Here is a 12,441-nt window from a genome sequence, read left to right as displayed (position 1 = left end):
GCAGGGACCTCCGCGGGGTCCTGGCGAGCCCGGCCAAGGGGGTGCAGAGAAGGGGGGGCTCAGAGGCCTCCAGCCACAAGGGAATCCAGACCCCCTGCCCCTGTGTCACGGCACTGTGCCCCAGCCCCCTGGCTCTCGGGAAGACCTTGGCTTGCGGCCAGCAGTGGCCCTGCAGAGCGCAGCTATGTGGGGACCGAGGGAAGGCTGTCTGCCCAAAGACTGTCCCCGGGGCCTGGCTCAGACCGAGGTCGAGCTGCGGAGCTGCCACCGGGGCCCCAAAAGGCAAAGGGCCACGAGCCGGGCGGCCACTGGGCAAAATGCAGACCAGCACCCCAGGGGTTGCACCCCTGGGGGGTGGGGGGAAGCACCTCTGCTGTCCTGGGAGAGGGGTGCCAGCGCCGCGCCTGCGAGCCCGCTCACCGGCCCAAGGAGCTTGTGCCGGGTGAAGGCACAGGAGCGGCGCGAGGGGCCGGCTAGCAGCCCCCGCTGTGGGACGCCCTCCTGCGCCCTGCGCTGGGGCAGAGCCTTGCTCGGGCTGGGGCACCCCTGAGCCCGGGGGAGCGGCGCTCCCCGCCCGGGGGTGGCCACGAGCTCCTCGGCCCTCCTGGCAGGCCCTGCCCGGTGCTGGACCACGACCCCCCGCCGGGCCCGGGCTGGAGGCAGACCCGCCTGCAGCCCCCTCCTCCAGCCCCGCCCGAGGCAGGAGCCTGCTGTCCTGGGCCTGGCCCCTCCGCCCCCAGGAGCCCTGCCCCCGCCCGCCCCGACAGCCCGGGACTCCTGCCGGCAGCCGGGCCCTCCCTCTCGGGTTGGGGGGGACGGGGACCCCCGGGCCCCTGGCGCGCTGCACCCCGCCGGCTCCGGGGGCGCTTGCCCCGGGCACAGGCAGGGCTCGCCGGGCTCGGCTCGGCGGGGGGAGCTCCCTGCCCGGCCCAGCTCGGCCCGGCCCGGCCCGCACCCCGGGGCGGCAGCACCCCGCTCCGCGCTGGGCCGAGCTGCGGCGCGGCGGGGGGGGCCGGCGGCTCCTCCCGGCCTCCCTCCCCGCACTGCCGGCGGCCCGGGCCGGCCCTGCCCCTCGCCGTCCATCACGGAGCCGGGCCGGGCTCGGGAGCACGAATCGGAGAGCGGGGCTCAAGGCTGGGCGGAGCCGGGTCCGGCTCGCTCCTGCCCTGCCCTGCCCTGCCCTGCCTGCTCCGCGCCCAGCGCCTCTCCCCGGCGGCGGCCCCGGCCGGGCCCCGTGGAGCCGGGGCTGCCCCGGTTGAAGGCTCCAGACTGTGCTGTGGCCTCCCCTGAGGGCCCGCCTTGGTTCTCCTGGTCTGAGCCTGGCCTAGCCCTGGCTCCCTGTCCCAGCACAGCACCAAGCGCTGACAGAGCCGGGCAGGATCAGGGCACACCCGTGGCACTCTGGCCTCCCTGCTGCCCTGAGCCAGTGCTGGAGGCTGTGGTGGTGCTGCTAGGCTCACCTGGCTAAGGGCAGTGGAAAGCAGAAGCTCAGCCCCGTGCAGCAGGCAGTGCCCAGCTGCCCTGGGAGTGCTCTGGGCCCCACACACCCCACACCTGAGCTGCTCAGGCACACAGCACCCCCAGCCCTTGTGCCCCATGGGTGCATTGCTGACCCAACCCCGTACAGGCACAGCCCTGGCTCAGCTCTAGGCCTCTCGCCCTCTGCCCAGGTGGTGCAGCAGCCCCGGGGGTGCTGCAGGCTGTGTTGGTGGAGGCTGCCTGGGCTATGTGAAGGGGTTTGGGTGTGGGGGGTCTGTGTGTATGGCAGTGCGAAGGGGCATGGGTGCCTGTGTATGTTGGGGTGTGCGTGTGGGACTCACCCACAAGCTCACATACACACATGCTATGTGCCTGTCCCTACAAACACACTCTCTCTCTCTCTCTCTCCCTCCCTCATTGCATGGTCAAGGATACACACACCTCCCCTCCTAGCCCTGGGGTACCTGCGTGGTCCCACGGTCCAACGATGCAGTGGTGTACAGGGAAGCAGGGAAAGCTGTGGCAGGCAGCGACTTCTGGCGGGGCAGGCCCTTGCTGCCTTCCTGTTGAGTCCTGCTGGCTTCCCCTGGGTCCTACTTCCCCTGAATCCTGTCATCTTTGACAGGTAGCCAGAAGAAGATATATATGAATTTTTTTTTAAATGTAGGGACCCCACAGGCCAGATAGAATGGCCTGGCAGGCCGGATCCAACCCACAGGCCATATTTTGCCTGCATCTGGGCTAGGGTGTGGGGCTGATCTGGTGGACTTCCCAAAGCTGAGTCCAGCCTGGCTTTTCTGTATTCCTAAGGGGCTCCTAGGGGAGGGAAGCAGGGCAGCCTGGGGTGGGGGTGAGTGGTATGTGGCTGCTGAAGGGCTGCTCAGACCACTGGATGCCTCTGCTAAGCTGGCTGCTGCAGGTCTATGATGGGAAAAGGGGCAGGCCCCTGCAGACCAGGCACCAAGTGCCTTGCTCCCAAGTAGGGCCTGGGCCCAGCCAGCAAGCAGGGCGCTCTCAGCTCCAGCGAGCGCCCAGTCCTTCCTCTGCAGCTGGCATCTCCAGTGCCACAGCAAGGGCTGTCCCAGGAAGGAGCAGGGCCAGGATAGCAGCAGGGAAAGAGGATGCCCAGAGGCAGGGCCCTGTGCCCAGATGCCCCCACCCTGCATGCCTGCAGGGGCTCGTGCCATGGCTTCGGTTTCCTCCTGCTGCATCTGGAAGCAATTCCCCGTGCCGCTGGAATGTGCAGACGTTCTGCTTTGGCAGCCTCAGCCTGCACTCGCCTCCCAGGGAACACGCCGTCCCCAGAACAGGACGTGCCTGCCCTGCTCCGTCACTGCTGCTGAGCAGAGGCCAGTGCAGCCCGGGGCCAGGCCAGAGCAGTGCTGGAGCTGCAGGACCTGCAGTGACGATGGCAGGGCACCTTCCAGCTGGGCCGGGGCTCTCCCCACATGGACAGGGCAGGGTGGCGTGCTGCCCAGTGGGCTGCGGGTGGGGGGCTGGTAGGACGGCCTTGGCCCCAGAGGAGCTGGCAAAGCCTCAGAGCGGAGCTGTGCAGTTGACCAGGGCTCAGGCCCCCTGGCCCCGTGCTGGGGCTGTGTGCACAGCGGGGGGCCCCAACCCACAACAGTGCAGCTGCTGCCATGGCCCCATGTCCCAGCACAGCAGCACCCTCAGTTGCAATGTTAGCAGCCTTGCCACGTGCCACCCACCCATGCCCCCCCCCCCCCCCCCCCCCCCCCAGCCCTGGTTGGGACAGCGTGCTCTCGCAGTAGCAGCAGGACCCAGCTCCACACCCCATCCAGCCCCTGCACCCCACGGCTCCCCTGCCCCTCAGCCCCTCCAGGAAACACATCGGACCTGGTGCATCTGCCTCGGCCCCGGGCACGGCGCTCACTTCCTCAGAGCCTGGGGCCGCAGGGCCCCAGTGTGGGCGAGGACAGGGGGAACCCAGTCTCTCGGGTGCTGCGTGCCCCCAGCCCCAACCTCCTGGCCCTGGCCCTGGCCCTGGCCCTGGCCCTGGCCCTGGCCCTGGCCCTGCAAGGGGGGGCTCCGGTCCCTGCACGGGGCGCCCTCGGGAGCTCCAGAGGGCACGGGGGACCCCACTACTCCGACGGGTGCTGCCAGGGTCGGGGGCAGAGCGGTGGGGCAGGAGAAGGCGGGTTGGGGGTGCAGCCCCGACATGGCTCGGGCCGGGGGAGGCCGTGGCTCAGGGGAGCAGAGCCCGTTGCCCGCGGATCAGCCCCCCGCCCCCCCGGCCCCGCCGCGCCCCGGCCCGTCCTTGCCTGGTGCCGGTGTCGGTCCCGCGTGGGCGCAGCGCGGCCCGGTCCGGCCCGGCCCGGCCCGAGCGCGGCGGCTGCGGGCGAGTCCCGCGGGGCGCGGGGCGCGGCGCGGGGCGCGCTGTCAACAGGTTGCACAAGCGGGGCGGCGGGGCCAGGAGATTCCTGAGCGGCCGAGTCAGCGCCGCCCCGCGCCAGGCCCCGCAACCGCCCGCCCGCCCCGCCCCGCAACCGGCCCCGCTCCCGCCGCCGCCGCCGCCGCACTCCCGGACCCGCGCAGCGGGGCGGCCACTGCCCGGGGCCCGTCGGCTGCCGGGCTGGGAGGGCGCCGCGGGGCGGAGCCGCGTGGGCGGGGGGACGGGCCCTGCCCTGCCCTGCCCTGCCCTGCCCGCCCCGCGCCTCTGCCTGCAGCCGCCCGCACCTGCCCCGGGGCCGCTGCGTGCCCGTGGCTGCTGCCAGCGGGGCTGTGTCGGGGCGCTCCCTCCTCCGGCAGCACCCCCGCTCTGCTTACACGCCGCTGGCCCCCGCGCCTCATCATGGCACCTGTCCGGGTGCCTCCGTGCTCTCCCCAAGGCAATGCCCCCGCCGCAAGGCCACGTTGGCACGAGCCGTGCAGTCCCAGGTCTCTGGCCTGCGGGTCTGTGCCTGGCCCGACTGCATGGCATCCACGGAGAGGCGGCATGGCAGCAGCTTGAAACCCAAGAGCCCTTTCCTTGGTACGCTCCTACAGCACAGCGGTCAGCCGCAGACACACGAGTGGAAGCCAAGCTGCAGCTGGGGCCAGTCCAGGCCCCGTCCCCCTCCCCCTCCCCCTCCCCATCGACTGGTGACGGTGGGATCAGGCGCACTCGGTAGCTCAAAGCAGCAGGAAAATTCTGCAGACACGTGCTTGGGTTCACGAGGAAGGTCAGAGGTTGCCCCAACCCCTGGGCACATGTCCTGCCCTGTCCCCCTGCCTTCTCCGCATCCGCTTCACTTCGGTCCGCGGGAAGATCAGGAGCACAGCCGAAGCGAAGTAGCTGCAGGCCGCAGCGTGGAGCTCCTTTGGCTTCTAAAGACATGCTTAAAAATAGCCAGGCTGCTGAGAGCTCAGACCCGACCTTCTGCAGGTCTCCCAGCATCTGGGAAATCATCCAGGTGGTTCAGGAGAGCCCACGCTAGGCAGCACGCAGGCCCGAGCCAGTGTGTCTCAGGGATGCCCATGCATCTCGTCTTGGCTAGGCCAGGCTGAGCTCAGCTTTGCACTTGCCCGTGACACCCAGCGACAGGGCTCCCTCCATGTCTTCCCTCTCTGTGCAGCAGTTTGGCTACAAGCACCTTACGGAGTCACCACAGTCTTCCCGTCTCCCTCTGGCTGCCTTCGTGGCACAGCTCAGCAGCGCTCCCCTGCCCCCGCAGCAGGTCTCGGTTCCTCGGCCCCAGGAGCTCAGGGCAATGCAAACTGATGGCAGGACACCAGGGGTTTGCTCATAGTTTCATAGTTTCCAGAGTCGGAAGGGACCTGAACAGATCAGCAAGTCCGACCCCCTGCCCTGGGAAGCAACGAGTGGTGGGATCATATCACCCCAGCCAGATCTCTACCCGGCCTCCTCCTGAAGACTCCCAAGCTAGGGGAGAGCACCACCTCCCCTGGGAGCCCATTGCAGAGCCTGGCAGCCCTAACCGTGAAGTAATGCCTCCTGTTATCAAGCCTGAACCTGCTCTCAGTCAATCTGTGGCCGTTATTCCTTGTTAGCCGAGGTGGTGCCCAGAGGAGCAGAGCCTCACCTATTTTCTGCTGGTCCCCGCTGGTGAGTTTATAGACGGCCACCAAGTCCCCTCTCAGCCTTCTCTTGTGGAGGCTGAACAGGTTCAGCCCTTTAGTCTATGTTCATAGGGCCTGACCCGCTGCCCCCTGACCATGCAAGTAGCCCCCTCTGCACCCTCTCCATGATGGCCACATCCCTCCTGAAGTGCGGCGCCCAGAACTGGACACAGTACTTCAGCCGCGGCCTGGCCAGTGCCGCATAGAGGGGGAGAATCACCTCCTTGGACCTGCTTGTGGTGCATCTTACTGACCGCTTCCTCGCACTGGCAGCTCTTGTCCATCCTGGAGTCAGCAATGACTCCAAGATCCCCTTCAGCCACTGTGCTGTTGAGAAGGGAGTTCCCCAGCCTGCAGGTGTGTTGCCGGTTCCTCCTCCCAAGGTGCAGCACCCTGCACTTGTCTGCGGTGAACTCCATCCTATTCTCATCCACCACCTCTGCAACCTGCCTGGATCTAGGGGGCTGCAGGGGGCGAGGGCAGGGCATGTGCCCAGGGCTTGGGGCAACCTCTGACCTTCCTCGTGAACCGAAGCACGTGTCTGCAGAATTTTCCTGCTGCTTTGAGCTACCGAGTGCACACGGTCCCCCAGCGTGCAGCCAAGTGTCAAGCACGCAGACCCCAGGCCAGCTGGACGGTGTGGCTTGGCTTGGGGCTTTCCACCTGCCCCAGTTCACCCTGTGCTGGGCAAGGTACGCTTGCTGCTCAAGCCCCTTCAGGAAGCAGCCACGAGCCATCCAGACCCTGCACAAACCACATGCACACGCATGCACACACTGGTGGCGGGTGGCATGTGCAGCTGGGGGAGCTTAGAGGCGGGAGCGGAGCTGCCTGGGCAGTTAGGGCGGACAGGACAGAGCAGGGGGTGCGGAGGGCTCTCCCCTCCCTGGCAGCGCAGGCGGGCGGCCCGGCCTGGCTCCCGGTGCATTCGTCTGCATGCAGCACACGCTATTGTTGCCATCTGACAGCCCTGGCGGAGTGGCCTTTGTGATTCAGCGGTGTGTTTATCCCAGTCAGTGGCCCGGCCCAGCGTGGGTTTCCATGGAAAACTTCCATCAAAAACAAGGAGGAAAGGAGCTGCAGCAAGAGTGACTCAGCCGCGACTGGAAGATTCTGCGGGCAGACGGGGGAAGGGCAGGAGCGGGGCCTGCGGGCCTGCGTCTCCGGGCCTTGCCCCGCTCAGATGGGACAGGGCACTGCTGCGATGCCCACGGCACGACCCTGTGTGCCCCCACCCTGCCCTGCACCTTCCCCAGTGGAGGACGTGCGGCCTGCTGTGTGTCAGGTGCGCACACAGTCCTGGCCTGGATGGCGTAAGGAACTGTGAAAGACACGGCCCAGCTCCTTGCATTGCAGGATGCTCCCTGGAGCCCGTGCTGCTGCTGCCTGCCGAGGGGAAGGAGAAGAGTGAGAGCCCCAAACCGCAGTGAGTGCGGCCCCAGGCCCAGCATCCGCTCAGACCCCCGAACTGCCCCTGCTCAGCCCCCAACTCCCGCAGCGACGGGGGTGACGGGGCAGCACTAGGCCAGGCCAGGTACGGCGCAGCAGGGGCAGCTGGAGATCGGGATGGAGCCATGCAGCCGGACTGTGGGCCGCAGATGCCAGGCTGGGGCTGGCAGGCGAGCAGGGCGCAGGCTGGAGAAATCAGAGGCCGGCACGCTTAGGAGATGGCTGGGCTGGCCCTCAGAGAGCCTGCCGCTGCCCTTGCAGCTGCGCCGCCTCCTGCAGCCGCTGGCAGCTCTGGCTGCTGGGGGGAGACAGCCGGAGCCCTTCGAGCAGGCTGGGCTCGGCACGGCCGTGCAGACGCAGGACAGCAGCACTTCTCCCTGCAAGCGGCCTTCCAGCCCTCCTGCCCCCTGCCCCGAGGGAAGAGCTGTCACCGCTGCCTGCTCTTCCCTGCCAGCTGGGCCAGGCGCCGTCCCTGCTGCCCCGGTCCCGGAGGTGTTGCCCAGCCCCTGTCCCCTGTGCGAGAAATGCTGACCTGAACCCAGGGCCACGGGGCAGCCGGCAGTCACAGGCCTCAGCGCTGGTGTGGGTACACGGGTGGGAGCAGCTGCCACGGCCCACTCCATCCTTCCCTTTACCACCGAGTCGGGAGAGACAGGCCGGTGGCATCCAGGAGAGCCCCCGCAGGACAGGCCTCGCTCCCCGGGGTGGTGCAGCTCCCCCTGGCCTCGGCCTTGCTCTGTGCGAGCCCCCACACGGGGCTGGAGTCCAGCAGCAAACACGAGGCATGAGTGGAAGCAGCTCAACGCCAGCGAGACCCCCCCGCCCCCAGCTCTGCAGGGAGCAGGATTGGCGCTGGGGTCCTGCACCTGGCACGGGGGGGCAGGGGGAGCCGGGCACCTGGGCCCCAGGCTTCCTATCTGAGCCCCGCTTTGGCTGTCGGACCAGGCACTTCCTTCCTCCAGGCCGCAGGGCACGACCCCAGCTTTCTGCCAAGTCCCTAGCACGGGGCACAGGGCCAGGTTTGGAAAGCAGCAGGCGCTGCTGGAGTCTGTAGAGGCTCCTAATCCCCATGGACGCAGCACCGGGAGGCCCCCAAAACCCCAGCAGGCTTGAGCCACTTTACAGACCTGGCCAGGGACTCTCCTGAGCGGAGACGGGTGCCACGAGGCCGAGACAGGTGCCAACGAAACCCGGACTCAGGCCCTGCCAGGGCTCAAGGCAGAACCGCTCTGGTGCTTTCTGCAGCACCCGCTCCGCTCTGCCCGGGCCGCGCAGGACATGGGCACGTCCTGCGGAAGGCCAGGGCTGGAGGAAGGAGACGAAGCCCCTGCGGGTGCTTGGAGAGCACAGCACGGACAGGACGGGGTTGTGATGCTGCAGCGAATCCTCCGCGATACACGGAGAGGGCGACAGCCCCCAGCCCTCGCCCCGGGAGTTCATCCACTTGCTCAGCCCTTGGGAGTCGCTGCAGACAAGCGCGGCCTCAGCGTGGGGCGAATCGTGGCTTCGAGCTAGTTTAGCGGCAGACGAATCGTCCTCGTGCTTCCGCCCCGTCTTCATTAAAAGCAGCGCAGGTGGGACGTGCAACGAGGCAGGGCCTCTGTCCTGCGGCACCCCGGGCCAGACCTCCCCTCCAGCGCAGGCGGCCGGGGCCGAGCGCGGAGCCGCTGCTTCCCCCCGTGTCTGCAGATGCCCCCTCCGATGGCGCAGGGGGCAGAGGCTGAGCCAGGACCAGCTGCAGCCGCGTCCCCCACCCCGGCCCGGCCCACCGCTGCCGCCTCCGCCCCACGGGCCGAGCCGGGCTCGCACCGCCCGGCACAGACCGGCAGGTCCTGCGGCCACAGCCCCCAGGGCTGCGCTGGATGCCGCTTGCCTTGGGGCCGGGGCCGGGCTCGCACAGGCAAGGCGCAGACCCGAGCTGGCGGCACGTCGGTTTATTGCGCGCGGTCAGGGCAGGAAGCGCTGCAGGAAGCGGCGGTAGGCTTCGCGCTGCGGCGCGGCGGCGGGGACGAAGTGTCCGCCCGGGTGCTCCAGCACGACGGGCGCCACGAAGCAGGCGGCCAGCTCGGCGCTGCGGGCGGGCGGGATGACGGCGTCGGCCTGGCCCACCACGTGCAGGCTGGGCACTGCCAGCGGCTCGGCGTAGAAGCGGGCGTGCGCGGGCGCGCGGCTGCGGAAGCCGGCCACCAGCAGGGCGAAGCGCGGCGCGAAGCGCGCGTGCCCGCGCTGCCCCAGGGCGCACAGCATGGCGCCCAGCGCCGCGCCCTGGCTGAAGCCCAGCACGCCGTCGAACGGGCCCCGCTCCGCCACGGCCGCCGCCACGGCCGCCAGCGACGCCTCCAGCCCCGCCGCGTCGCCCGCCGCCGCCGCGTCGAAGGTGCCGGCCGCCGGGTCCGACAGCCACCAGGCGCGCCCCGCCGCCGCCGCCTCCTCTGCTGCCTCCGCGGGGCCTGCGGGCGGGGGGGAGGGGGTCAGCACGGGGGGGCGGGACCCAAAACAGGGAGCCCCCCCCCCCACGTGGCCTCCCCCCGAGGGGTGCCGCACCGGGGTCGTCACCGGGCACGCTCAGGACGTGGGGCGCGCTGACGGGCACGAGCTCGGCCAGGCCGCGCAGCGCCTTGCGCAGGGCCCCGGTGCGCACGTGGAAGCTGCGCGCGTCCTGCCGGTAACCATGGAGACACAGGACCCGCAGCGGCGGCGCCGGCGGCACCGCCGCCTGCCCACCGGACATGTCCCACGCTGGCGCCGGAAGTCCTCGGCCCACCCGGAAATCCGCCCGCCCCGTCCGGAAGCCGCCGTGCCCCGAGCGCCCAACGCGGCGGCGCGCTAGGAAGGAGCCTGATTGGTCGGCACTCGGGGCCAGCCTGTCTGTCACAGCAGCCGCTGAACCAATGGGGGTGGGGGTGGGGGTGGGGCCCGGCCAGGAGCAGCGGCGCGGAGTGGCCGCCAGGGGGCGCAGGTGCACGTGGGGGTGTACAAGGTTGGTGCAGGAGGCTGGAGATGCACATGTGGGGGTGCACAAGGCTGGGGGCACACGCATGGGTGCACATGGGGATGCACAAGGTTGCTGGTGCACACGTAGGTGCACAAGGCTGGGGGCACACACGTGGGTGCACATGGGGATGCACAAGGTTGCGGGTGCACACGTGGGCGCAGAGGCAGGCGCAGCCCAGCTTTGGGCCAGGAGCTGTGGGTGGTCGCGAGGGGAGGCCCCCTGCCCCCCTGGGCACAGCTGCAGGGAGGGGGGAGCAGGCCGCGCGGGGACGTCCGGGCAGTGGAGACAAGCAGAGCGGAGGCAGCGGGTTGAGGGTTTATTTCCGGGGTGCAGCAGACAGTGGGGCGCTGCATGCCCAGAAGCAGGGCCCAGGGCAGAGCCAGGCACCTGGCCAGGCCTCCGTGCAGCCGGGATTGCAAGCCACACGCCGTGTGTCTCCACCACCCTGCAGCGCGTGGGGGCAAAGGCCAGTGACCCACGGCGCGGGTCCAGCATTTCCTCCGTCCATCCCACCACCAAAGGTGCCAGCACAACGGCCTGGGGGGCAGAGGGCAGGACCAGCCCTAGACAACACCGTCCTGCCCGGGGAAGGGCCAGGCGCCAAGGGCCGGAGCTGCCTGCCCCGCACACGCCTGCCTCCCCTGGGCACAGACCGAGGGCAGCAGTCACTCCACCGGGCTGGCAACCTGGCCCTTTTCACCAGCGCTCGCGTCAGGAGAGTTTGTCCCTGGGCACTTGGGTCCTGGCTGCTGCTCCGTGGGTGGGGGCCTGCCAGCAGCGCCTGGGGCCTCGGGACGTGGTGCTGGCGATGGCGATGTGTCTGGGCAGCGGCAGTCACGGCACGGCTCTTTCACGCCAGGCGGCCCAGCCTCCTGCTTCTGCGGCCAGAAAAGGGAGCGATCAGAGAAGTGCTGCTCTCCCTCCCATCACCCCTGCTCACGGCCACGGCCCTGCCACCACCACCCCTTGGGCCCAGCGGGGAGCTCTCCGCCCCCTCGCCCCTCACCGGGGTGTCGGGCTGGACTGATCTGTGCCGGGCCTCCCCTTTCACCCCCGGGGAGATGACCCCAATAAATGCTCGTGCGTTGCCCTCCAGCGAACCCGCCACGGGCAGCGACACGGCCCTTTGTGCGGCTGTTGCTTCTCAGCCCGCAGACAAGCGGAGCAGCTGCCACTTGGTAGCGGCGCACAGACACGAGCTCAGGGAGGCGCCGGCGCCTGCTCCGGGCCCTGCGTCTCGGTGGGCGCAGCAACAGGGATCGGAGATCGCCGCTTCTCACCGCCACTCCTGCCCTTGAACCGCCGCTGCCCAGAGCGTCCTTGAGACGCCCGCTCCTGCCACGGGGCTTGGCAGGGAGGGGGTGAGGCGACTCGGGACCACCCTGAAATGCTGCAGACAGGGATGCCCCGTCCTGTGGGCAAGAGGAGAGCAGCGCTCCCCCCACGGGACACCCTGGCTGGCCGCGGGCTCTGGGCCGGCAGCAGGGCCAGCCCGGGGCAGGGCACCCTGCTCTCCATCACGCGCACGCACTGGCGAGAGCCACTGGATGGTGCTGTCAGCACGCGGCAGCACGGCACGGCTGGGGCGACCTCCTCCCAGCAGCGACACTCAGCGCATGGAGAAGCAGAAACCAAATGCACATCGAGGTCATGACACCTGGGTCCTGGCTCTGCCACAGCCTCCTCCAGCCCCGGGGAGCTCATGGGCAGGGCCCTGCCCCAGACACCAAGCCCCTGGCAGGGAGGCTGGTGCCCCTGAGGGTCGGGGCGAGCTCTGCTCAGTGCTTGTCCCTCCGCTCTCCCAACTCCCCCCACCTCTGGGGAAGGTCCCGGAGCCGGGGGTCTACACTCCTTACCTGCGCTGGCCGGCGGGGACCCCGCTGGGGCTGGTGACTGGCGTGATTGGGAGTCCAGGCTCCCAGGGACTGGTTGGCGTAGAAATCCATGGGGTAGGTCTGCTGCCACTCGATCTCCTTCAGCGCCACGGCAGCCTGGGGGGCAACGAAACGCAGGCTCGGGTGGCGCACGGCACAGGGGCAGCCCGCCTAGCAGGAGGCCCCGCGGGCTCCGGGCAGGAAGGACACCCACCCCGCGCACGCATTCGGGGCCCCTCTACACACTACACGTCACGCTCAACTGGCTAACTGCAGGTAACTTCCACCAACTGCACGTGCAATGTAACAATGACACCATGAAAAGGTCTGCTCAGCTCGAGTCGGAGCTGGCGGACGTGCAGGAACTTTACAGCTGGTTGTTACCAGGGGCCTTAGGGACGTCACTTCAGGGGTGCAGGGAAGCACACGCCGGCGGCAGCTCCTGCTAGTGCCCCAGTGCTCCCGCAGCCCCTTCCCAAACACCGGTCGCCTGCTCGGGCCGGCACAGTGCGGGGATGCTCGGGCGCGCTGAGCTCGTTCAGCTGAACCCCTTCCACAGCCAGG

General features: G+C 69.4%; 2 protein-coding genes across 6 annotated transcripts in view; both read right to left on the bottom strand.

Annotated features, from left to right (window-relative positions):
- Nucleotides 1-8,927: 8,927 nt before the first annotated feature.
- OVCA2 (OVCA2 serine hydrolase domain containing) lies at nucleotides 8,928-10,498 on the bottom strand. The gene is made up of 2 exons (XM_059716992.1): nucleotides 9,553-10,498; nucleotides 8,928-9,458 (listed from the first exon to the last, which is right to left on the bottom strand). The coding sequence occupies exons 1-2, from the start codon at nucleotides 10,496-10,498 to the stop codon at nucleotides 8,956-8,958; spliced, it is 1,449 nt and encodes a 482-aa protein (XP_059572975.1). The 3' UTR covers nucleotides 8,928-8,955.
- Nucleotides 10,307-12,441, bottom strand: part of DPH1 (diphthamide biosynthesis 1) — a 30,236-nt gene continuing 28,101 nt past the window's right edge. For all 5 annotated transcript variants that reach the window (XM_059716987.1, XM_059716988.1, XM_059716991.1 and 2 more), the window contains 2 exons: nucleotides 11,860-11,994; nucleotides 10,307-10,881 (listed from right to left, as the gene is read on the bottom strand). In XM_059716987.1, the coding sequence (XP_059572970.1) occupies nucleotides 10,669-10,881; nucleotides 11,860-11,994 (348 nt within the window). In that variant the 3' untranslated portion in view covers nucleotides 10,307-10,668. The remainder of the gene's footprint in view (nucleotides 10,882-11,859; nucleotides 11,995-12,441) is intronic.

This window comes from Alligator mississippiensis, chromosome 14 (genome assembly GCF_030867095.1).
Source record: "Alligator mississippiensis isolate rAllMis1 chromosome 14, rAllMis1, whole genome shotgun sequence".
Classification (NCBI taxonomy): Eukaryota; Metazoa; Chordata; order Crocodylia; family Alligatoridae; genus Alligator; species Alligator mississippiensis.
This window is presented reverse-complemented; position numbering and strand designations above follow the sequence as displayed.